At 36.7% G+C, this 27123-nt stretch overlaps 2 protein-coding genes across 2 annotated transcripts; one reads left to right on the top strand and one right to left on the bottom strand.

The window, feature by feature from the left end:
• Window positions 1-6716: 6716 nt before the first annotated feature.
• Tsen34 (tRNA splicing endonuclease subunit 34) lies at window positions 6717-14155 on the bottom strand. Its single transcript, XM_019044158.2, has 5 exons — window positions 13774-14155; window positions 12528-12766; window positions 9740-9974; window positions 8345-8506; window positions 6717-7222 (listed from the first exon to the last, which is right to left on the bottom strand). Exons 1-5 carry the CDS (start codon window positions 13895-13897, stop codon window positions 7032-7034), a joined length of 951 nt encoding a protein of 316 aa, XP_018899703.2. The 5' UTR covers window positions 13898-14155; the 3' UTR covers window positions 6717-7031.
• Window positions 14156-14334: 179 nt separating this feature from the next.
• On the top strand, window positions 14335-27079 carry LOC109032172 (amino acid transporter heavy chain SLC3A1). The gene is made up of 10 exons (XM_019044157.2): window positions 14335-14915; window positions 15647-15829; window positions 16399-16559; window positions 18441-18566; window positions 19292-19482; window positions 19909-20059; window positions 21771-21933; window positions 24222-24393; window positions 25075-25224; window positions 26822-27079. The coding sequence occupies exons 1-10, from the start codon at window positions 14540-14542 to the stop codon at window positions 26895-26897; spliced, it is 1749 nt and encodes a 582-aa protein (XP_018899702.2). The 5' UTR covers window positions 14335-14539; the 3' UTR covers window positions 26898-27079.
• The last annotated feature ends 44 nt before the right edge of the window (window positions 27080-27123 follow it).

The raw sequence follows: 27123 nt of genomic DNA on the forward strand, positions 1-27123 counted from the left end.
TGATCAATTTCAATTGCTCAAATGTTCTCCACGTGAGTCTCCTCAATGCAAAAATTATAATTTTACAGACTACACAGAAGACAATAGCTGAAGGGGCAATCAGAGGGGAATTTCAAATACCGATGAAAGATCATTCTCAGCAAGCCTAATATTACCTTCACTAAAATATTATCCTAGTTAAATACCAAGAGAATGTGAATCTCGACCACTTTAGCAACTGCCTAGCCAATTTGGGCAACTGCATAACTACAACAGGTACCTAAATTTTCGATTGGAAACAATATAGAAAATAAGGAAGAAACGGTCGAAAGAACAGATAAAAAGAAGTAAGTACCTAGAAATAAAACATGAGTCATTTAAATTACAAGTGTTAAATTCGCTGAGACATGATTAAAATGAATCACTCAATGAATGGGCAGAATTTAAATCAGAATAGTAAATGGTTTTCTCAAACCTTGATCCCAGAACCACCAAACCAAATTGTAACACAGGTGAGAGGCCAAGTTTTCCAACGTGGTGAGCGGCAGAAGAAACACTACAGGTGAATTCAATGTCTTAGTCCCGAAAACATTCGCGAATATTTCTACACGAACCGTACACGCACTGACGAGATTATTATACGCATACTGTGAGTTCACTTGAGATTTACAGTGAGAGAATAATGGCGAAACTCTCAACGTGACACAGTTCAAATCCATCGAGTCGCGAAATCGCGTTGGTTAGAAGAACGAGAACCGAAACCGAAGCCGGCCGGCCGGCTGTACGATTCGCGAAACGCGACACAAGTATTCGGCGGAAAGCACTCTGAAAACTCGTACGCGAGACTTAAAGTCGAAAGATTTGCGAAAAACTCATCACGACACGAAAATATAACGCGCGAAAAGTACTTGTATGCCCAGCAGCGGTGCCAGAAAATAGTGTAGCGTCAGGCGACCGGGCGAGTGAAACGCGTGCACACCAGCGAAAAATCTCGAAAGAATGAGGAAGCTGAAGGAAAACTGCAGAGCAGACAGGACGGAACGAGTAGCAAAGGTCGACATCGGCAATGGTCGATTCGTGGCGAACGGTCAGAGGTCGATTCGCGAACGGTCATACGTCGATGCCCGAACGCACCGAACCAATCGAACCTAGTTCACCATTGTGCATTTTATTTTACTTCAAGGCTGATTTTACTTTTCATTTTATCGTTTGTTGCAAATGGAGCATTATGTATAGGCTGCTTGTCTTTGCCGTGGACGACACTAAAGACCTCTAAGTTTAAGTAGCTCTCTTAGCAGAACGAGAGCCATAATGGATCAGGAAATTCCATCAATGGTTGTAAATTAAACTAAATTTATGCTTTGTTTCTGACCCTTAAAGTAGATACCTAAGTAAACAGGTCTCGATTTTTCATTTGACCTCGACTGATGAGCAATAAAAGCCTAGCGTCACCATTAATGTCTTCCTTTTCTTCATCACAGAAAGGCTATGTCCAATAATAGACTTAATTGAAATGAACTTTGGAGAAACGTTCTCCTCTTAATTTTGCACCATGATTTGAAGAGAAAGGTCTTCAGGATTTTTCCATTCTGATACTTGGAGGGAATTTAAGTTTTTTTAATATCTTTTCTAATAGGACCCAGCTGGGCGCTAAGTGGCTTTTTTTATTTATTTTTATATTTTAATGTGATTAGACATACACATCAATGGTGAACCTAGAAAAATTTCCATTGTGCAAGGAATATGGATTGATAGCATCTCAGAATCGGTGCATTACATGCAATTTTTCTTCATGTACTGATCCGTTATGCTGCAAAATAGTAAAAAAATTAAGAACATCTGAAATGATGCAACTGCAGATAGGATTGTGGTTAAGTGATGTCACCTTTATTATGCATCCCCTCAAAATGGAAGGATTTATAAAATGAACTTCAAATTTCTTCAATGAAAGTGAAAAACTCTTATGAAGTTGCGTGTAAAAATCAATGTCTCATTTCTGTGTTTTCAGAAACAAGTCGCGGTGAAAATACCTAATTTTTTTTTTTATTTCATGGAAAATAAACTTGATTTTCTCGTCTTTGCAAGTATCATGTCCTACCGCGATGTGCAAAAAGAATGCTCGATAGGTACCTATGTCATAACTTTTTCCATGTTTGAATTAAAATGTTCCGATTAGGACTAGTGTGAGAAGTTCCAGTTGTACTTCTTTGAGGCTGGGCCTCAGCCGGCTCTTTCACTTTTGCAGTCAAGTATACTTAGTAACTTAGTGTTTCATCCTCTTATCTTTTTGTGTTCGTGTTTTCAGCACCCTGTCTCTCTTTAGTAGGGAGCCGAGGCACCCTTCTATGACTCAGTCTTGTCACGTTACAGTATGAGGAACTGCGCAAAAGCAGATTGAAGCAAAGGAAACTGTGTCGGTAGTAAATTCTAGGTATCCTACATGAATGTATTTATTTCCAAGTAACTCCTGAGGGTAAAAAAACGTTGGCTTCCACATCAAGAATAAAGTTGTCAAAGTAGAGGCTTGAAAGCAACTTACAATGAGGTAGATGTAAAGACCTGTGATATTAAAGCGTATTAAAGGTGATAAGGAACTTTACCATCGAAGAAATCTTCAGTCATAGCGACTATGACCATGGAGCAGAGACGTTTCCCTCGCTGTATAAGAAAATCTGCCACTAAAGTTTTTCAAGAACAAGAAAAGCTACAGTTTCATCTGCATTTTTCATCAACTTGGTTCTCAAGAAACCTTCAATGATCAGACGCAATGATATGCTCCTTTGGCGTGGTAGCGAGTGGAGATAATCTATGAGCTGCTGAAAGACTACTTTTTCCTCAAAAACTGGATTTTTCCACCTACCTACGCGAAAGTCGTAGAATGTCCACTCAATTAGGGCTCAGACTGAAAAAGAAATTAATTAATTAATTTAAACTGACTCAAAAACACTGCCGGATTGAACAGCTTCGATTAACTTCCCACCGTTCCGACAATGAACAGCAGTGGCTAGGCAAGAAATTACTACTAAACAGACACACTGCCAAAAAAATAATTTATCCGACGACATGCGAAAATTTATTCAGTGAAAAATATTAGACATTCTTGACTATTAAATAGGTAGATGTACTATCACTATTACTAATGTCCTCAAAAGGGGTTAGTTTAATGGGAAACAATAACAAACTCGTCCGAACTCGCCCCGGCGAATGTTCATGACATTCGCGGCAGTTCGCGGAACCATTCGACCCGTTCGCTTCGAGTCGACGACTGCCCTTTTTTCGAATTCGACTTCTGCCGATGTCGACGATTGAACTCCGCCCACAGGACGCTGCCTGTCGCAGAGCATGAGAGAGGGGGAGCGTCACCTGGCGGGAAGCGGGTAGCAACAGGTGGAGGGGGAGGGTTGAGAGAGAGAGAGAGACGGAGAACTTTTACCCCTTTCCCTCTCCACTGATCAAAAATCTTGGCGGCCGAAATTTGAGTACGTCGACCGAAATCATACACCCATGCAAGTGACAATGAATGGGATTGTGGATTATATTTCTTCTGGGGGGACATCTTTGAAATTATTTACATTCTGCCACGCGAACAAGGAAAATCATGGACACTAATGAGATGTAAAAAGACATGCGTATTTCGATAGCGGTATGAGTAGTCGAAAAGTGCATCACTCCATTGATACTTTTCAAAATCACATCTCCGTTTGGGACGTTCTCAACTTCCTGTCATACTTTATTCCTCCTTTAAAGAGTCAACGTTCTCTCTTGAAAATTTCCTTGATTTTTCCTCCCTTTTGACAGACTATTTTATAGGACTTTCAAACTATGACGTTGATTTGTTTCTCTTCGCAATAATAAATTAATAGCAGAAATTTTGAAACGTCGCAAAATGATGATACGCTGCTTTGCACTTACATGGCTGCATCGATGCCGCGCTCATGCATGAGTTTATGATGGTCTCAGGCAATGATCAACTGGGGCGGGGGGGGGGGGGGGGATAAAAGAGGGATTTGTCCTGTAGACTACTGGAAAATTGGTAAAAAAAAAAGCTCTGAAAATTTCAGTTAGAATGTGTGCTGAGTCATTAGGAACCACTGTTAATCATTGTGGTTCTTTTGCAGCGTCCCCCCCCCCTTCTAATTTATCAAGGGTTTTGTCTTAATATGTTTAAGTCTCCTCCTCCAGAGGGATTTATTCCAGATGAGCATGTAAAGTTAATTGCCAATTTTTTTCTTCGCAGAAAGGCTGTTTAAATACTAAGATGACCGCTGAGGCAGAGGGTCTGAGCTTCCCTCCGAGGAGGGTGGGGGAGGGGGGGATACGAGAGGGATGGGGATCAAGCCTAGTCGTGTGTCATGCTTCTCACTTAAAAAAATTCAGACAAACAATGACTCAAATAAATTAAAATGTAAATTACCTATATTTGTCAGTTACCTAATTCTCAGAATTTCTCTGTTATTTTCTGAAATATTGGAGAGAGGATGGGAAGTCAGGTCAGTCTTACATACATAATTCAAAAGTAGGAGAAAAAGGGTCATAAAGTGGGCTCAAATGTCTATCGTAATATTATTAGAACATGTATTGGAACGGTTCCTAAGGTGGAAAATAAGCACATAGATCACCTGGACGGGAATCGAACCTGGGGCGTTATACGGTCATAGGGCCAGCGCAACAACCACTACACCACAGGAGGCCAAGGAAAATCATAATGAAGTACCCATAAAGTAAACTTAAGGCACGAAAAAAGAGCACATTTCTTCGGGAAAGCAGAGGCACACAAAAGTTGAAAGCGACTTTGGCTTCATATGAAAACTATTCTCGAGAGTGACTAGGAGTGGAAAATGGCTTAACACTTTCCCCGGTGTCCATCTAGAGCCCAGAATTTTGAGTCTTTTTCTTAGGATATTTTGGTATCTGTACCAACATTTTTTCCATTCCATCTGAGAAAGTTGAAAATGCGATATAAAATGTTCCATAGGATGCAACTGGCCGGGAAGAGACAAACGATCCAACCCTAGTTGCAGAGACTGTAAAAAATCTCTTAAAAACTTGTCAATTTTGATTAAAGACTCTTCATAAAACTGTTAAAATTAATGAAGAAAGAAACCCTTTTGAAGATTTTTTTTCTAAAAACGACAGGTCAAATTTAAGTAAGTGCAATAATTGTTTTAAAAAAACTCTTAAGTACCTAATAATGATACACTGGTTTGTTAACACACTTTCTAACTTAAATTTTACTTTAAAAAATTGTTTTAAAAAATCATGTTTTTTGAGGAGTTCTTCAACACTTTTTTTACTTGAAGTTCGCCTCTCGTAAATTAGGTATGCGTAAAAAAATCCCAAAGAGAGTTTCCTTCTTTGTAAATTATAACAATTCTTTTCAGAATTTTTAAAAAGAAATTTTATCAGCCGTTGCTAGTATGGAAGCCCTCTTGCCATTTATTGTGGCTATTTGGTGCTCGGATTTTAGAAGTTATTTTTCTCATTATTTTGGAGCGTTCCGTTCTGGTGTTTGTTCTTTTTTCAATAATTATTACAAACTGTGAGCCCGGCTGAGCCTGCATGACCAAAAAGGCCTTCCTAATATCTCTCCTTACCTAACTTTGATCTGTGTCTGATTATATCTCACTCTGGATTGATTTCAACTTCTGTGTTTGTATTGAGGTACCACAAGATTTTTTAGGTGGATTTTTAAAAATTTGCCTGGGCCACTCACTAGACAAAGAATTCATTCATCCTACTTACTTACAGCTCATTCATTTTGAACATATTTCCTTCTCCCACCCCTGTTTGCTACTTATTCAGTTCGACTTGCTGTTGATTGCATCATTCAAGTTGATTCAGTTCAGTAATTAAGTTTTTCTCTCCACTAACTTCCTATTCCTACCTGCTACACTCAAGCAAAGCACAGATGGATAACTCGAAAACTCACATGGAATCTTCTGAGCACACAGCTTAGTTTTTACTCAAGATTGCAAGTGGAATGACATATCGATGGCTAGATGCAAGAAATATATACCTTAAGTGAGGGGCTTGGAGAAGAAGGTGCATAAGTGCAGTTTTTGATACTTCGAGAGATAAGTACGTGTTTAAAGTTTGAAATTTCATGGATCCAAATGGCGGAAAGAAAGTTTAAACTGACTTTTTGATGCTTAAAAATTTGAATTTGGGAGCGAATTTTTCACAGAATATGTAATAAGACTAGTGTCACTTGAAAGCATTAGGATCTTGATTTTTTCAACAACTGCACTTATGCGCCTTGTCATCCAAGCCCCTCAATTGCTCATTCAAAAATCTTAGATCACGTGATACGGAAAATTGATTAAAATTTTTCTTTGAATTCTGAATAATTCTTTTAGAGCTAGTGAAGAAAGTTCACAGAAAAATCTTCCAGGAACTTTTGATCAATTTTTTTTTAAATATTACACAAGTCCAAAAACTTGCAACATTGCAATCTGGAATACATATTTTATTTTAACTTTAATCATTAGTATTTAAATTTTATCACATTCAATTGATGGCCTATTCTGTGTAAAATTTGCCATCCTTACCTTGGTTGCTAATTATTGAAAAAAGAGGGTGATATGTATTATTACCCAGTGGTTCTGTGAAAATGAGATATCTTGAAGGTATCAATAGCCCTTTCTCAGAAGTTGTCAGTTTTTTAACTTGCAAAATTGCTCGCATACAACTAATTACAAAGGTGCTTCATTGGTTTATACTAATTGATTTTGCAGATATTAAAATCGCAATAAAAAATGTTTATTTCATAGATAAAAATATTCAACACAGTTGAAAAAAAACATGGAAAAAGTGTGTGGGGAGAATATAATATTGAGATAAAATTAAAAATCAATTGAAAATAATAATTAGAAATATCACAGAGGGAAAATTATGAAAGATTAGTTTTTTAAAAACACAATTACAAGAAATCGTGTTCTCGGCAAACAAACAAAAAAAAGGGTAGAAAAATGTTTAACTTAGATGTCGTTGCATTACAACTAATGCTTTAAGTTGATCATGCATAGCCAGCTGTAAGGCGGGTTATTTAAAACTTACACTTTATCCCTCCAATTGAGAGTTTTGTATTCAACTAAGTCATTATCCTTGGTTAAACTAGACAGTAAAATTGTTTTTTTGTTGGAGGAACCGAGTCTACCATAAGCAACAAGTTGACGCAGTGATACGCCTTCCAAAGAATCAACACAAACAACGATCAGTCGTGCATGAAATTTTGCTGGATCACCTGAATTAAAATAAATTAATAATTAGTACTGTGGTCATCAATAATAAACTATATAATATATCAATAATAAACAAAATATTGAGTTTTGGCTCTATAATAATTTGAGCGCCAAACCTTTGAAAAATGATACCATAATTAATCAGTTATAGAGTGGTTATTAAAAGAGATGTCAACAAAAATATGATGACAAAAGGCGATGTCAACAAATTAGAATACAAATCACTTTTATTGATTTCATTCAATATCAAAACGAAAACGTGAAGCTATTCTTAAAATAGGGCCTGATTAGATTTTACATGAACACTGGTAAACAGTAAAGAAAAAATTAAATTGAGCTATGCAGTGGGTTATTCACGCTTCAGCCTCAAATGAGGTCTTATTTTGATTACTTCGAAGGAGGTTGTTAGCAATGTCAAATTTTCTACTTCCACAACTCTGCTGCCATATAAGGATTGTATTGAAAAAGATGAGACCCATATGAATTTGCGAGGAGGAATGAGACGATTTACTTTAGAAACCAAGAATTATTTATGCAAGAAGAACCTTTAGAAGGGAGGCATATGGATGTTACTTTAATTTTCAAAAAATACTCTTTTGAGTAATCTGAACTGATATCTAAGCATTCCTTTTGGCATGAAATAAGCTCGCTGATTGTTGGATTTGTTAGGCTAAAATCTCACACCAAATTTCATTTATTCTTCAATTCTTCAGTTTTTAATGATGATGCAGTGACGGACTTTTTCAATTTTGGAAGAGAAACCCTCCTCCCCCCTTCCCCTATAGAGCTGGATAGGGCAGAGTGGAGCAGATGATCCCAAATTCCCAAGGATCACATTCAACTTAAAAACTGCGCTGATTCATTTAAAAATGAACTTCAGGTACTGCAAGTAAAAAGAATGATGAGAGAAGGACAGATATTTCAGCTACTTTTCTCTCGATGGAACTCTTCTGCTCACAAACTTTGAATAATTTTTGACTTCCACTTTGTAAGCAATGCTAAGGGCAAGCTGCAAAACTGACTTTTTTTCTATCAAGCAGCAATAAAAACTCTTTTTCTCAATTTTTTTTTAGAATTCAAAGGAGATAATTAACAAATAATGAAGCTAACTGATTAAAAATTACCTGGATAGGCCAAAAAATCGCCGCCAAATTTTATGCCAGAGGTTAGATAAAACCCTTTCTCCCAAAGATTTTTGAAAGTTAAATACTTCAGCTTTTCTGCTCGTGAAGAGGGATAGCTCCATTCCACAGAAACTTTCTTTTCTGATTTTGACCATGGATCAGCTAGAGGAGACAGGAGATCATTTAAGAATTAAGTAAAACGATGAACAATAAAGGAATGAAAAAAAGAAAAAAAATTATCAAAAAGTTGAAAATAGATGGATGAAAAATGTTGTTGGCAAAAAATATGTTCCATTTAGCCAAAGCTCTCATCTTTAGTTTATTTGGAGGTGTTCAATCGGTAAGAAATATAATACCACAGAGATGTTTAGCTCTTTTAATCAAATGAATACACATGCAAACATAAAGCAGGGCGAAAATCCTCAAAACTCAAACCTCTAAAAATTTTGGGAATTCATGGTCAAAAAAAGTGAGCATTATTAAAAGAGGAATGGGTACAAAAGACTTATCACTTGGAAATTCTCTCACAAGAGGCCTGCTCAGTTTAATTAAATTTTAAGCAAATTGCTGTGACTCTCATCAATGCTTTGAAACAAACTATTGCTGAAAAGGCAGTGGGTGAAAATGATTTTTACTACCCATGATGAAACTCTAAGCCCCTCTTCCATTAGAATCATAAAAAATCAGAAAAACCTCCTTCTGAGCCTTCTTCCAAAAATAGCTGCAAATTTTCTTGAGCCTAGTTTTGTTAGAAAAAAAGCTTATACCTATATTTTTCTTGCAAATTCTTGCTAAGACAATATTCGTGCTTTAATCCCCTGCTCACAATGTGTTGCAAAAAAAATTTAAGTCCTTCTGGCCTCTCAAATGCACTCATACATTAATGAATTTAGTTAACAAATTTTGGTAATTATATCTACAGTTACATTAGGTAAGAAAATGAAACTTCACGGCAGTCTGCTATGTGTGGATGCCATTCACAGCCATAGAATACTGAGTTATGAAACATAGGAAACAAAAAATAAACTGGAAAACGACATGGGAAAAAATGTCTCAGTGAAATAGCCATGAATTGTTTCAGGGTAAGCTCCACATATTGCTGTTTGGCATAGGGATGTTCGAGAGGCTTTCTAGAAAGAAGAGATCAAGAGGATGGAACTGGCGATTACAGCAAAAGGAGTCCAGTTACTTTTAAAAGCCACTCCTGTAACTAGTAGTACTGGACCAGCCACTCATTTTGTTCGAATTTTGAATTAAGTAGGTTCACATCCACATTCTCAGCTCATTTGATAATTTTAACTTTAGAAAAATTTGTGGACGATCAAGACACACATAATTTCTCAAGTAATTGCTGATTGAAATCCTGAAATGTAGGGCAGCGCATTAATGGAATACCTGTGAAAATCTGCACCAATGCATTCGATGCAGGAGGAGGAACGATTTTATCCAATTCTGTCTTTAAAATTTCCTCTTTGTTAATTTTCAAGGATGCATCCAAGTCTGTGTTATCGCCAGTAGCTTGAGCTAATTTTTTCTTCAGCAATTTTTCTCGCTGTAACTGTTTGCCAGCTACAATTTGATCTATCATTTGTACAACTTGAGCTTTCCTTTTTTCTATGTAAATTTGGCTCTGAAATTATAAAGAATCAAAACGAGATTAATAATGAGAAACACCTGTAAAAGTAGGTACCTAATGAAAGAATGAACAAAATTTAAGAATGAAAAATATGGGATTTTGATAGTATCATGTGTTGTTATTTAGAGGTACAGTGCAATTAAAACTATATCACACCATCTGAAGACATGGAAAAATAAGCTGCTAAGTGGGAAAATACTACATAAGCATTTTAATATCTGATCAGCTGAACTAAACAGTTGCCATCGATCGATGAAAGTTTACCGATACACTTTTTCTGATAGGTGCAAACAAAATTCTGCCCTGAATTCAATTCTCAAGCAGGTTCCTCAGCTTAGATTAGGTATCCATCAGTGGCACAAGAGGCGGAAATCACTAATTAGGGTATTAAATTCACCAGCTGTGGCTCTACTGTTGCTAACATAAATACAATGGGTCAGTATAAGAGTATGCAAATAAAGTATATGGGTTAAAAGTAAAAAGTTAAAGTTATCAGTTAGTTACAATATGAGAGTTTGATGATTGCTACGATACCGCCGATCATTGAAAAAAAAAACCCACAGATATTGGGGCTGACTTTTTCCTTAAGGACAATAACATCACCTTGTGTAGATGACATGATACTTGCACAGGCTTTAGTTTATGGAAATTTCAAAATATGATACTGTTGCTGATGTTTTTAAACGCTACCGCATAAGCCAAGGGCAACCTAACCACTACCCTCCAAGAGACACTTTTCTTGTTCTGATGAAAAAGAAAAAATTCTCATGATGAACATGCATTTCCTACACCAAAAGCACATCTAATTGTTTGAATTTTGTTTTTCCAACAAGGTTGGCAGATTGAGCCTTAAAATGTGGATATTTTACATGGGTTTAAATGAGGAAAAACGAGTTTTGTGGCACCATCTGCCACCTATTGGTTGCAAGGTTGTGGGGTAAAATATGGATATTTTGCATTGGTTTAGATGAGGAAAATTGCTGATTTTACAGGACATTGCCAGACAGCACTGAAATTCAGCTTTAAAACCCACATAAACTATACACATTTTGTCACACAATTTGGCAACCTTGTTGTTGTTGCTAAATAGTTCTGAAAAATTAGCTTTTTTACCCATTTAAATTTCGCATATATTCAAAAATTTTTGCAAAGATACGAAGACAGGCTACATCGCCATCCAAACGAAACTGCTATTGAACTTCTAAATAATATCAAGGAAATTAGAAGACTCAAAAGGGAGAAGCCATGGGAGCTTGTCACCAATGCTGATTCTGACTATTAGGAGATAATATTACTCACTACATTTGAATGTCACTCATCTCATCCACCTAATCCTTATGATTCCTTATTAATCTTGAAATTAAGTCTTAAGTTTGACTATAATCATTATAGAAATAAGTAATTATCCAGTTATTACTTTTATATACCTTTATTTATATACATTAAGATAATTGTATATATTTCCTCCTAGGAAGGTTACAATAAATAAACTCTTTAAAAAAAAATAAAAAAAATAAAAAAAACCCATTTAAATCCATGTAAAATATTCACATTTAATGGCACAACTTGGTAACCTTCAATCAATGTTTCTATTGCAGAGAACTTTCGATCGCAATGCAGCCCTGGGAAATAAATACTCAGGTTTGGCTGAAATATAGAATGGATCATTCTTTCTTCTGAGCTGCACTCCTTTACAGAGGGTACTTGACAAAGGCCAGAAAATATCTCAAATTAAAGGGGATGGCAATCCTAAAATCGAAAATGAGATAGTATTAAAAATTGAAGTAGGAAGGTATACGAAGGAAAATGGCTGTAAGTCTGACTGGTGACATCATGCTCTCCCGGTGCGACTGCGGCTCACACGCACACAACTCGAAATCTGGCACGTTCGCTGTCTGGCGCCGCAAAATCGCCTTATAAGTCACACCAAAGCAAAGAAAAAAGAGTCAGCCAGGAACAAGCTACATCCTGGCGAACTAATAACTAGTCACGAACACGCGTCAGTTACTTAACGCCGGAGACAGAATGCAGAGTGCAGACTGCGAAATGCGAGACTGAGCTCATGATGTCACACGCTCAGCTGTTTTATCGCAATAGCGGCTCAACGAAAGCAGATATTCGCAAACGGATTTAGGCATCGTTCATTGCACACTCTTCTTCATCGATTCAGCCAAACTCATTTTCAAGGTTGCCGTCCCCTTTAAGTAATGATGTGAGCCTATGTCGTCACCTTCCAGTCAAAGTATCACAAGCGCCATGCGACGTATAAAAATTTCTGCCGCGATTTTATTTTTTTACAGAGAAATTGTAGGTTGAATCTGTTTGAAAATTTCACTGAATTTTATCCGCAACACAAAGAAAATTCGGTGAAATTTTCGGACAGCTTCCTTGAACAATTTCTCTGTAAAAAAATAAAATGGCAGCGGAAATTTTGAGACGTCGCATGGCGCTTGTGATACTTTGGCCAGAAGGTGACAATGTGTGCATGCATGTTTGTAGAATGCATAGGACATGATTGGCAGAAATCCACTAAATTATCATGGGTACCTGATCTTTTTGTGATTGTTCCCTGAGCTGCTGAAAAGATTGCAAGTCGTCAGCAGAGGGAATGTTGCTAAGAGATTGGTCATTGACTAATTTGGCTTCGTTCAACTCCAATAACAGCGTTGTTTCTTCTGGCAGTAACTGAACAGGCAGACCTAAGAAACTGTTTTGCCTCGGTAGTGGAGCAAGTGATCCAATTGGGTTTCCTACTATGCGAAGTTCTGATCTCAACTTGTACCAATCTGAAAGTTAATAAATAAATATAATTCAGTGGTATTTACTTACTTAATTATTACACATTGAAAATTCTGCAATTGGAGTTTCTCAATTCCACAAACTTTAAACTCATTGGAAGGATTGAATGGAAGAGAAATAATGTATAGTAATATTAATTTATGATTATATTAATAAAATTAATATGTGTGGATGTCTGTTAATTTCTTTGAAAATTAGCCACTTTGATGCAGAGGCCCTGGTAGCAACGACACTTACTTAAAAAAACTTTTAAAAAAACTATTGAATTTCAAAAAGACAACTCATAAAACAACTGTTAAAATGTTCCAATTAGGAAACCCTTTTTGGGTATTTTCCTGAGTAAAATTTACAAACGATAAAATTAAAGTAAAACACTGTAGTTTTCCAACACTAAAAATGTCAAAAAACTACAGAGATATTTTAAGAGTTTTTAAAAAACTTGTTTCCTTAAATTTTACTTCGTGTAGATTTTACTTTAAGAAATAGCCAAAAGGGGTTTCCTAATACAAACATTTAAATAGTTGTTTAAAATCCTCTTGCCAGTGATCTCCGATGCCCCAAAAGGGTAGAAAACTATAAACAAGACATTAAAGCCTGCCTAGGCACATTGTGATCTACAACAGCAAAAAAAAAAAAGCTTCATTGTTAATTTTAAAAATGTTTTAAAAGATCATTGCTACTAGGAAAAGCATAAGATGCAAAGTATATTATATGCCAAATTTTGAGTGTGCTTACTTCTGCACAGATGAGTTTAAATATTAAAAGCCATATTTGGTGCTTTACAGTAGCCTTGATCAAGACTTGACAATATCAATGTTCATTAGTCAGAGCAAGTGAACATAGTTTCTTCCATTCCACTGGCTGAAAGTGCAAACTTCATACTTCCTTGCCATTAAATAATGAACGGTTTGGATATATAATACAGCACAAGAAAACGATTTGCCTGGCCAAATTGTAGTGTATTATGTAGCTTAGATGACAGTTGGATACATACCTTCGGCCGACCATACAAAGACGTCTTGACCGTTACTACAGCTGAGTTCAATCATATTGATCAGAGATGAGAGCGCACAAAAGTGAGAAAATGGAACCTGATGATGTGGGGAAATTCTTAACATGAAATGTGAAAAATTTGATCAATCTTATTAATTCTGACGCTAAAAATTGTGGTCAATCGTAGACACATCTTCAAAGAGAGAGACATAGCCCGATTGGACTTTAATGTACCAATCTCAGGAGACAAAATTCGCGAGAATATCACGGACAATTTTTGGTGAGATAATTAAAGACTTGATAAAAGAGAATATTAGAAAATTGTGGCTGCGTTCGGGGAGAACTCCTCTCTAAAACTATTCAGGAACTAAACTACTTGAAAAACATGTCAAAGAATAAACATAACCACAAAACTTTCTTGCCCGCCTTCCGGAAGTTTTGAGGAGATCGGAACAAAAAAGATTCCGGACAAAGTTCCGGAAAATCATCCGCCATCTTTGCGTTATCGCGAAAATGGAGCATTCATTACGTCATCCAATCCCGACACCCGCTTATCACTTATCATGCTTGGGCTGCTGAAAAGAGTAATTATTTAGTTAATTCAGCTCAACGTATGTACGCAGTTTCCTCCCTCTGTGTCGCTGGTTTTTTACTGCAAAGCGTTCGAATCGAACTTTATTCTACATTTATCATAGAACTGTAAGCACTATTTCGTTGATTTTGTGTTTGTGTCGTTCAAAAGTGCGTGCGAGGTATACAGCCTGAAGATGGAGAAGCAAGATCTGGAGTCAGGGAAGAAATTGGTCCCTGAAACTGGAGTCGCTAATTCCAAAGACATCGAAGTCAAATTTGTTCCTCCAGACCCGCGGAATGGTGATGCTAAAGTTGATATCGAAAATCTGAAATGTGTCTTCACAGGCATGGGCAAAGAGGAGCTGATGAAATATGCTGATGACCCATTTTGGGTCCGCCTTCGATGGTTCCTCTTTATTCTTTTCTGGGCCATCTGGATTGCAATGTTAGTAGGAGCCATAGGTATCATTGCTTATGCTCCCAAGTGTTCATCCGTAACCAAGTCTGAGTGGGAATTAAGTCCCATTTTCAAGATCAACGTCAGAACTTATGGCAACGGCAAGCTGAAAGGTAACACCCCTTGAGTTCATTTTAAAAAGAAACCATCCTTGTAGGTACTTGTGCCTATACCTCATGTCTAACCTTTCTTCTCTTCCCTAAATTGGTCTGACTTCATTCTACAATTAAACTTCACTCATTTAAGCGTGCTCGCTAGAATGTTTGGGTTGGGTTACATTGATTCTCTCCAATAATAGATCAGTGGCATAACACTTCTACAGAGTATCTTTTTTTTATTTTTATATTTTATTTATTTATTGAATTAATTAGCCTGCAAGGGCTAATCCCATCTGTCAGCATCTTATCGACAGAAACAAGAGACCCTCCACTGACTTCTTGGCGACAGGTGGAAGCTTTTACTTTCGGGGATTCAACAATTCCTTATGGACAATTACAAGGGAGCAGCAATCCACCCTAATTGCGGCTGTTGACCTACCTACTTGGTGGATGATGAGCTCTGAATGACATTGTCAAACAAGTTTCCTTAACTTCGGCCATTTTCGGCTTGTTTGCCAAACGAAACTGCCAACTCGTTGTTGAACATCAACCATGTGGGTAAGTCAACAGTAGAATGCGCAAGACCCGAAAGTAAAAGCCTCCATAATGGCCAAGAAAGAGCGGAGGGTCTCTTGTCTCTGCTTTTTGAGCACACCCTAACTTTTTAACCTAATTGCCTTGCTGGTGTCCCCCCACTGACCTGATTCTGTCACTCACTAGCTTATTTTTCTAATTCATATTTCCAGATTTGGAGAGCAAGTTGGATTACATCAAAAGTCTAGGAGTCAGCAATTTAGTCCTTTCCTCCGTTTTCAAATCAACCTCCAAAGTTGAAGCTGCCGATTATGTTGAAGATTTTGAGTCGGTTGATCCTTCAGTTGGAACCCCTGCTGATTTTGATGCTCTCCTCAAAGCAGCCAAGGATAAAGGTAAACGTAAATCACCTCTTTAAGAATAACCACCTGATAAGCCAGTCAAAGGTCACCAGTTTATCACATGCATCAGTGATCAGGATAACTGCCAGGGCAAACAACTGTTTCCATGCATGAAGATTTAAGAGGCAATCTTACCATGAGTGCTAGATGCCTCCTTCATCAATTTGCATCACATGAAAGCACATTTGGCTGTCAATAAATAAATATTTGACTCCACGCTTTGATGAACAAGACATTGCCTAGTTGTCAGAATAATTTGTATAAATGCCTCAGTGCATCATACAACTTTAGAGTGGAGTAACAAGTAGACATAGAGATGGTTGATGGCGTACTTAGCAGTTTTATACTCTTCAAATACATACATATGAATCGCAATCATCTGAATATTATTAGGTGCTTATCTTTCTTTTACTTCTATTAATGGTCTACTTACCCAGTTTTACAGAAATCACTGAAAATTTATTCCATTTTGTCCATATTGGAATCCAGTTCTAATCTCTTGTGTTTTCTCATGAAAAGTGGGAGTATAACAATAATTCAATGTTTATCTTTTCTCTCGTCAGGTTTGAAAGTGCAACTGGCATTAGTACCAAACCATTCCAGTAACAAGCATCCATTCTTTGAGAAATCTGTGAAGAGAGAGGTATCTTTTGCTGACTATTATGTTTGGAGACCGCAGAATGGAACGAACTCAGCTGGAGATCCTCAGCCTCCCAACAATCAGGTATACATTTCAACTGTACAATGAACCTTGATCACACTAATAAGAGTCTAAGTAGATTTTCATGCCCAAACTCTGTGGTTATTTAGATCCTTATAACTGCACCTACTTGGTGTACAGGGAAAACCGTTCAGAAAGGCCCATTAATTTTTTGAATCATTGCATTCGGAAAATTAAGTCAAAGGTAATGCCTATTCTTTGAGTATACCCATTAAGCTTTCATTTTGTTTTGTCAAAAAAAAAAATTATAAGTTTTACCCTCACTACCATCATGCACCAATAGAGGTCTTTGCCGAAATAAGTAGAAAACGGGACTTGAAATGCTGTTTCAAATTAATGAGAGTCGTTTATCACCTATGTGCCTAAAACCCTCACAAGAAAAAAAAAGTGCCCACTCATGATAACAGTGGGCTGTTTTATTTTTATTTTTTTTCTAGTGAACATACCTAGTCTAGGTATTCTACAAATTCTGTGCAGTTGCATGAATCTCGATACATCTGTTCTAAAAATCAATATCAAGACCCTCATTTGTAACACCTCATTTAAGTAATTCTCTCCTCTTTAACATCCCCTTATTTCTAAGTGTGCTCCTACCGTAAAAAAAAGTTTGGTAAAGCCAAAAATTCATGCTATATATGGTAGAAACACATCAGTTACTGGCAATTAATCAAATCAAGCATTTTTTCAAATGCCTAGGCAAAGTGTCAAACATTCTCTTTTGAATGGAAAGTCAACAAATATTTCCATTCAAAATAATTATTCATCTTTACAGATAAGAATTATTTTTAAAAATTTGCATCATTCGGTAGTTGGTGTAATGATTTTTAGCCCAGACTTGAACATTCATCTATAAAGATACAGTATTTTTAAAGTACAGAGTTTTTATAATTTCTATGGTTTAAGGTATTTACGAAGCATTTTGGAAAGAAACATACTTTTATAGTTTGTAGTTTTATAAATTCACACTTTCAAAAGATTGAAAATTTGAGAGCTCTGTAAAAACACACCAGACTTGGTGAACTTACAAAATTTGACTATCAACCCAGGCATTTGATAATATCTAATTTGGCTATTTGCCTGCAACATCTAGTTGCCTTAGTCGAAGTTCAACTCTGTTAGGCAAAAATTCATAGGCGCTGACAAATTCAATACCCTCAGTCTAGTCACGAAAGTATGGATGGTGCTCCCCCTGTCACAGTTAACCTGTAGGCAAGATAATAAAATAAGGGGCCTTAGAATGTTGGAATGAATCGTTTCACACATCTCTGATAAACTTCAGCTGCAAGTGGAACAAACTCAGCAGGAAGCCTCAATAGATCTGTGCCAGTGAGTGAGTGGGAAAAGATCTTCCCCAAAAGGCCTGCCTTGAATTTAATTTTGTATCTCATTGACCTTAGTCGTTACTCAGTGAGAGTTAATTAGAGATAATAGAACTGTCTGTTCAATTAAATTTATGAGTCTAGCACTGCTTGTCAACTTCTCTACAAATGTAGCAGCCTTCCCTGTCAAGTTTCTCTTCATTATGAAGCATATACTGATGGGAGAGTTTTCTTTCTATCAGTTTACAGCACACTTTTTCTTCATTTAAGCTGTTTTAGAAATAAAAACCAGTTCAATACAGCAGTATCCTAAATTTTCCTCAAAGGTTTAACTCAAATCTAAATTGCTTAATATTGTTGGAATCAATGGAAATTTTAGTACCGCGTGGAAAAAGAGAAAGGAAATGAAGGCTCAGACTAAGACATGAAGAAATTATGACCTCTTTTTTCGTTTTAAACTCGAAATCTTCCTAGTAGGTACTCTCTCTTTCAAGTTGATTTCTTTAACACCTTGTTCTCTTACATGAATGTCAGTTCCATCATAATTTTGTTTTATTTATTGCAGTTAAGTGTAAATGGAGGCTCAGCATGGACATGGAATGATGCCCGCAAGGAATTTTATTTCCATCAGTTCAAAGCGGATCAGCCTGATTTTAACTTTGGATACCCAGGCATTGTCGAGTATTTCAAGGTAATTCTTTTCCAGAAATTTTTTTGTTGAGATTTTCATACTTTACAGAATACGCTCATCTTACCGTAATTTTTATTTTTTGATTGGCAAATCACATTACGATTCACAAATTTCCAACATTATCTAAGCAAAGTCCACCAAAAAAATATAAAAGTAAAAATAATTGACTAATAAATGGATGTATTTCTGTCAAATGGAACTAAGCGCCATCGGGGGAGGAAGGTAGAGGGGGGCTTGGATTGGCGGCAAAGCCGGGCGTCAGGCTCATTCCGTCTTATACTCGCAATGCTTTTCCATGGCGCTTAGTTCAGTTTGACAGAACGCGCTATCCGGCTTTCTAAATTCCTCAAAAGGAACTCAAATTGGCGCTTAGTTCCGTTTGACAGAAATACATCCAAATGAATAAATGGTCATTCAAATAAATGGTAAAAATTGTCATTAATTGCGAAGAACTCATTTCTTTGCTCTCCATTAGAATGAAACATTTCTCAAGTAGCGCGATTACGGGTGTGTCAACAGAAACCCTATGATTTAAGTTAAATTATTCCTCTTTTCAATTAACATAGCCATTTCTAAAAGAATATACTCACAATATGAACACTTTTTGCTTTGAAAAGAAAACAAAATAATGATCAATACCCATTATGTACTATGATGTGATTGTTGTGACAAAATTAATGAATACCATTTCAAAATGATTTACTTATTACAATTTTTTTTTTTAGAGTGTTTTTGGATTGTGGTCAGCAAAAGGTCTTAGCGGCTTCAGCTTGGAAAAAGTCCAGTACTTAATCACCGATCCTGGATTTAGCAGTGATTCATCAAAGATCACCGGGACTGACCTCTTGACCCTCAAGTCTCCACAACTTGTGAACATTCTACAAAGCTGGGAAAAAAGTGTTTCCAATTATTCTAGGTAAATTAATGTTTTTCTCTCACTCTTACCTCACTTGCTTTGTATATTTTCTGATCATAACGAAATCCTTGAATTTAGAGTATCAGATCCTAATTATTCCAGAGGAGACAGAATTCTATTTTCCAGCAAGCATTGTGTTCTCTTTGACAACATTTTTTCCGTACATGACGCAATTGCGTTAACCACTTGTTTCCAGGCGAGATGCCCTATATTTACAACAGCTTAGTGCTTGTAAATGAGAAAATGAATTAAAATTAGCAGGCTCGTCCTTATTACAAAATGTATTGTGCTCTAAATTCCTCAACCCTCGACCTAGAGGAACCACAATGATTTTCGACTAATTTTACTCATTTTAGGTACATGGATCTGAATTTTTGAAATAAGTTGTTGTAGTTTTGTGATTCTAATCTGTAACTATGATTTCAGTGTCTTGACTGTCGATGGTCTCATCAGTAAATCAGGCGATACAGTGACTCTAGTCTCACGCCCCCCTGCTCTGAATGACGTTTTCACTGCTGCCAACTTACATGAAGTTGTAAATTCCTATCTCAGCCACTCATCTTGGCCTGTCTGGCAGGTATGATTCAGTTCAAAGTGGGTGTTTGCAAAGCAGGCTTTTTCTAATACAAAATGAATCAGTGATATGCTTCATGAAGCATAAAGCCGTACAGTGCGCAGAAATATCTCTGTTCCAAAACTTGGACTAGGCGATGAAACGATTAAAAACTTATCTAATAAAGATGCACAAAATTTTGCATCTGATTTTTGATAATATTGGTATTCATGCTCTATTTAATCCGAAAGTTAGGGGTCAATAGTCTAGAGACCCCTTTTTCTCGTGATTTATAATGACCCAAATTCTGGCTAAAAATCCCAAAATTCTTGCTAATTTTTATTGCATTTTTCGAATTCTTGCCGAAAAGTCTAAAATTCTCGCTAGCAACTGCCAAATTCTTGCTAAAAATATTTTTTTTTTTTTTTCATCTCTTATTTTAAATTTTAAAAACGTGGTTGGCAGCGCCAGTGGTTTACTGCGCAATGAAGCACAAATCTACGATTGATCAACGACAGAAACGGAAGTTTTACGAAGTTTCTCGCTTCCCGTCCACTGGAATGATCGGCGGCTCCGAACAGGATAAAGATAATTTTTCTTTGAATTTTCCAGCAACAGCGCAAATTACGTCGGAATTCGCGATTCGTTGTGTAAACTGGCGAATTCGCGTCAAATGCCGAAATTCTCGATTACATTTTGGAAATCATCGGAACTCCATATTGCCTCTGAGCTTGGTGCAAGTGCTCAAAAACGGCTTTTTGAAAATTCACGCAAACGAATTTCTTGGGTCTCTAGTCATACACTTCTCCAAACCTCTCAGTGATTACAGCATCAAGTATTTCAGTCATATGTCATCATAATTTAAGTTGATGTTAATGACTTTCTTTAACTCAATTATTACGTATTTCCCTACATTTTTGCCATTGTCCTCCTTTTTTCAAGCGTAACATTCGTTTTGTTTGGTAGGATAAAACAGCACTCATAAGTAAAGTAAAATTCACTCAGTTCTATCAAGATGAAGGCCTCAATTTTTTCTTGCTGTTTATGAAGGAAACCATCAGTTTTTCATGTTCTATTTTTTGCAATCCCTACTTTTTGCTCTACTTTGTAATACACATCAGTTACCTTTTCAATAACAGCATGCGACTAAAGTTCCTGTCACTATTGTTGAATTTTCATTAATGAGATTGTAATTATTATGAATGGTCAATCCTCTTTGTGATCAAAGTCGATAGAGAAGCTGAATCAAATCTTCAAGTACCTTGAATGAAATGACTAACGCCACCAACGATTTTTAACACCCATGCCGTAGAGCTGCTGTAAATGTTTTTCCCGTCTCCTAATACCAAATTATTTTTTTCTGATGACTCATTCTACTCCTCCTCATTTTACATTGATACTCCGGTGCCGAGGAAAAACGCTGTATGAGCCTTTATGCGTTGTCAAATTTCCTTTAACGAATCACGAATTGCCAGGAAAATTGGTAAATATTGTTTTTCTAATTTTTCAGAGAATTTTGTTTATAGGCTAATCAAAATTATCTGTAAATTTCAAGGAAAAATATCAATAACTCTCCTCAAAAATAAATATTTTGTGGGAAGAAAGTTGGGAACTATCGAATGTTCATACATCGTTTTTCATGGGCATGGCAAAACAGTCCACGGAAAAAAATGAATTATGTCTCGTTGTTTCTTTGTGGGGTAACGCAATGACACAGTTTTTTCTTTCATTCCAGTTTTCGTGCACAAAATCTGCTAAATTGGAAGAGTGCTGGAAGCCAAATGTGAAGAATGCTCTGCAGATGGTTTCAATACTTCTTCCAGGAACACCCATCATAAATGCTGGTGATGAGCTGAGTGGTGGTCTCATCCGGCCGGAACATGGTCTTCCGGTCACTGGTATGCAAAAATATTTGTACTGTAGTTCTCTATCTTGTCTGAATGTATTTGTCTTTCTATGAAACAAGTACATAGGATGTCCCAAAACAACTGAGACCAAGTCTGTAATGCCGTAACTATGATAGATATCAAAATGCGATTTGTGGGAGGCTGTAGTTTATACTATTAGCTATCAAACTTCAAAATTTGAGCTTATTTGGTTGAAAGCTCACCGAGTTATCGCAATTTTTTGGGGACGAGTTGCAAATAACCCTACAGGACTTTCTAATAATTTTTCAATCGGCGAACTGTTCCTGAGCCTTGCTGCAGGTTGCGATACTACAGATCATGTGAAGGAATCATGTGGACACTGTTCTGGATGCAGGTTTTAACCTTCTAAAACGTGTTTTCATCGCAATCGAGACATTTGTCCACGGCCACAGTGCCGATGTTGGCCTCTGTCGCGGAAGTTGACGGCCAGACGCCATGTAGAATCAAAGCTGCCGATTCTCAACCCTTGGAAAAGCATTTATGCCAGGGAAGAATGGTACTTTTGCCAGGTCGATTAAGTCCATAACCAACTGTCATCTTATTCAAAGTATCAGTGGCAAAAGGGCCATGGCAAATGCAATAGCGAATGGCATAATGTTGTTCTTGTTTCAACTCGGCGGACGAGCTTATTGCGCTTCGCGAAAAAACACTTCGTTATGCTAGACGGTTTTAGCTGCACTAAGATCTCATATGGACAAAGTGACTCGATTGCGATGAAAACACGTTTTAAGAGGTTGAAACCTGCATCCAGAACAATGCCCACATGATTTCTTCACATGATCTGTAGCGTCGCAACCTGCAGCAAGGTTCAGGAACAGTTCGCCGATTGAAAAATTACTAGAAAGTCCTGTAGGGTTATATGGAACTCGTCCCCAAAAAATTGCGATAACTCGGTGAGTTTTCAACCAATTAAGCGCAAATTTTGAAGTTTGACAGCTAATTGTATAAACTACAGCCTCCCACATTGCATTTTGATATCTATCATAGTTACGGAATTACAGACTTGGTGTCAGTTGTTTTGGGACACCCTATGTACGTGATTTCATTCAAATGAGCGAGTATCAATCACCGCAGGTTCCTTCTGAAATATAATCGATCAAAAGCAGGGTTAAAATGAGCCACTAGACAAGGTCCGCAGTAGAAAAAAAAGGACATGTTTTCTCTTCAAAATCTTATATTGCAAACAATCCGCACTACGGACAGTTTTGAAATCAACTCCTGATCAAAATATCACCAATTCTTTTAATCACAGATCAAATAGAAGTTCAATTATACAAATAACGTCTTTTGTATTTTTGCCATTTAACAAAATGTCGTAACAAATGAGAAACTACATAGCACTGTGCTTTAATTCACACTATGTCTAGAGGCCCATTACACATCTGAGAGACATATACCTCTTTCAAAATTTCTTGTAGAACACATAGAATGCAACTAAAGCTGCCAAAATTAACCCTTAAGTGAGATGTGTTTTTGTAGTTTACATTATAAAACAGTGAACTTTAACTTCCCACTCAAGAAAAAACCATGATCAACATAGGGTAATTCAGCCTTGGAAAACACCCTATAAGTTACTTACTTTCTTACTCATTTTCTTCCCTCTCTGGCATAAGACATCTCCAAGTAATGTAGTCAAAAAGAAGTCAACACATAGGGAAAGTTTTCGATCATGAAGTTTAGTGTCCATCTTAAATAATTATTATTGGTCACTAAAAGTCACGCACCTACCATTGTTCCAAATGGGGCTCTAGACAAGACATGAATTGAAACACTTCGCAAGATGTTTTCTCTTCAAAACTTCACTATGAAAACGAATCACGCAAGGGGAAGTCTACAAATCAACTCCTTAATGAGATGTAAGTGTTCAAAATCAAGATTTGTAAAATGGCAATAATACAAATGACATCATTCGTACAATCTAACTTCTATTTAATCTGCGTTAAAAATATTTGCTAACATCTCGTTCAGGATGTTGTTTTTCGAAATTCCCGTTGTATGATTTCTTATCTCTGTAAGTTATTGAAGAGAATGCATGTGACGTTAATTTCTAGTTCAGGCACCATCTAGTGGTCCCTTCATTTTCATCATTCTGCCGCCTAGTATTTCGAAAAGTGGATTTGCACTGCACCAAGCGCTGATTAGTGATTGTTCAGTGAAAACTAAAGTTTTGGGAGCCCAGCCTTCTACCAGCAGTAAATTAGCAAATTTTAAATTTTATGAGGTACGCCTCCTGTTTAACTCTATCATTTTATAATCAGTTTCAGACACTACTCCCCCTCCGGCAGTGAGCAATGGAAGTCCCAAACTAGTTGAAGCAGGCAGCACTAAACAAATTCTTCAGAAACTCGTAGAAATTCGAAGCCTGCCTGCATTTGCACAAGGAATCTCTGAAGCAAAAGTGCTTCATGACCGATTGTTTGCCTTCACTAGGTGAGTCAATTCGATAAATTACACGGTAGACGAAGGTGGACAAGCGTCAATTTGCCGCTTCAGCAAGCAGCTTTTTTCGCCATTTTTTACAATTTTTTTTGGACAAAGTCCATCGGCAAAAACGTAGTAATAGGGGTCCGATGATTTTGCATGAAAAATCTCTTGTTCACACTCCTAGCTTAATCTAGGTGAGACACAACGTGACCTTCCCTTGTTAGATGAATTTTCTGCGTAGAGAGCAAGGATAAACTTTTTCCGATAAACTTTTTTTCAGGAATGTTTTTCAATCGAGCTCTTCAAAAGAGAACTCTCATTTTCAGCGGTAGGTACAAGGGGAAAAGCAGCACTAAGCCCTATTGAGAAGCGAGACCTTGCAAACTGCACCCAATGCAGTTTCGCTTTTGTGTGTGTGCGTTTTCTGATGTGATTTTCTAGCTTAAAATTGACAAGAATTAATTAAACCCTCTGTGTACCCCTGCGTTTTAAAATATTACAAAATACTTTTATGTAGGGAAAATTTTCTCAAATTTTTGTAGTAAATTTTTCAAAAATTGTCTATTTTTGTCAAAGAATCAAGAACTCCTGAGTAGGTAGCTAAGGACTTGCCCTGTTAAGAAATGTCTTTTCAGTTCCTCACCACCACCTTTATCATGAAGTGATGTTTTCTTCTCTTTTTTCTAGAATAAAGAGAGGTAGCCTCAGTTTTTTGGTAGCATTTAATCCCACCGATGAAACAGTTTTTGCTGATTTCTCTGAAATGAAGAGCATTCCCTCTGACCTGACTGTGGAGGTTTGGTCTCGACTGCTTTCACCGTTTCCTATCGAATTGACGTAAGTCTCTCTCCCAAGTTCTTAAGTTAATTTTGAAAATAAATCCAGTCTTCTAAGGGTGTCAAAAATTAAGCTAACACTCTGATCTACTCTAGTATTTTGGAAAACCTGGAGGAAAATCTGTTCAATCAAAATTAAAACTGTGCGATTAAGGATTTTCGAATTTGATTACAATTAAAGAAATTAACTGCAATTACCATTACAATTGGGAATAAAAGTGCATAATGATACAATTTTGTCATCTACATCTTTTTGTGTGATTTTTGTCTTTTTGAATATGAAGTTAAGGTAGATTCTTGAAGAATTTTTCCAAAGACTGAGAAAGCTGATAATATTCCTCCGCTATTTTTTTCCCCCTCTTTTTTTTTAGTGTTGATTCATTATCGTTTATTTCTAAAGAAACAAATGTCAAGAGACAAGAGATAATTGGATTGTAGGGATATTTTCACAGGGTTGTAACCATGTTTAGTGCAATATTTACCGTTAGAGACTTACAGTGCGCTTCCGTAGGTTCAAGATAAATTCGAATGAACTTGACAGAAATGTCAAATAAAAAAGGGTAGACAATGCAGAATCTCATGAATTCAAATAACAATTCAAATTCTACTCCTGACTCGGCAATGGACGACCAGACAAGGCACGAATTCAAGCATTCTGATACATGTTGCTTAACCAGAATTTTACGTAGAACACGATTCGGGCAACGAAAATTACTGAAACTAACTCCTGATAAAGATATTAACCTATTTATTTCACATTGGTTACGCGGATTTTGAACTGCCCGCTCACAAGAAACTCAAAGCTCTATGTGAGTCAAATCGCGCACTACAACAGTTTCAGCAAGCCTCTCAATCGAGCACTGTTCATTTCCCACCATGTGTTGTACAAATTATAAGCAATTTGCTACAGCTGGCCCAAACGTCAAAATTGAGGTTGCCAGATTTTCATATCGCAAAGACTGTCGTGATAATGTTCAGTGCGCGATGTGAATCACGTAGAGCACTGAGTTTTATTGAGCGGGTGGTTTGAATTCACGCATCAGGAATCATTAAATATCTTTGTAAGGAGTTGATTTCGGTAATTTTTGTTGTGCGCATCGTGTTCTACGTAAAATTTTGGTTAAAAAACATGTATCAGAATGCTTAAATTCGTACCTTGTCTAGTGGTCCATTCCTATATTTTCTGATGCTCCTATCTCTGTTAATAAGAGCTCTGAAATTTGAAAATGAATTTGCTCTATAAGTGCCTCTTTCAGCTGTCCATTTCACTTGTCATTCTCTTACTTTCCCATGTAGTCTTTCTTCTCTCATGCCAAAATTATTTTTTTCTGTTCACTCTCTGCCTAAAATATAAAATATTAGTCAAGTCTTTCATTTAAAACCCTAACATATGAGACGTCATTCTCAACGTGAGTAATTTTCTGTTTGAAGATTAAACTTACGATGCTTAAAAATATCTTAATTTGACTCATTTATTCCCATAGCCCATCTGTGAATTTGAGACTAGATGCCACTTAGAGGCAACTTGAAGGAATTGCTTCCATGTTTTTTTTTTTTTTTCATTTTAATTTTCCAACTTTCTTAATTTGTTTTTTCAGCGACACGATTAGAAGTAATGCTGCGATAATACCCCCGGAAACAGCTCTTCTTGTTTCTTTCATGCCACAAGTGTAAACACCACTCCACATTTTTGCCTCGCCATGTGTAACCAAGACAATAATGAACCTCTCATGAGTCATCGGTTGTGCTCCACATATATTATGTATCCTGACATTTTATTCATAGCTATCATCGATTTTTTTCTTGCATTTAATTTTTGCCATTAATTGATTAAAAGGATTGCATTTAAATTTCAAGTTTGAATTTTTTATTTTTAGTTTCATGTGGTTTTAAGAAAAGG

This window comes from Bemisia tabaci, chromosome 1 (assembly GCF_918797505.1).
Source record: "Bemisia tabaci chromosome 1, PGI_BMITA_v3".
Lineage (NCBI taxonomy): Eukaryota > Metazoa > Arthropoda > Insecta > Hemiptera > Aleyrodidae > Bemisia > Bemisia tabaci.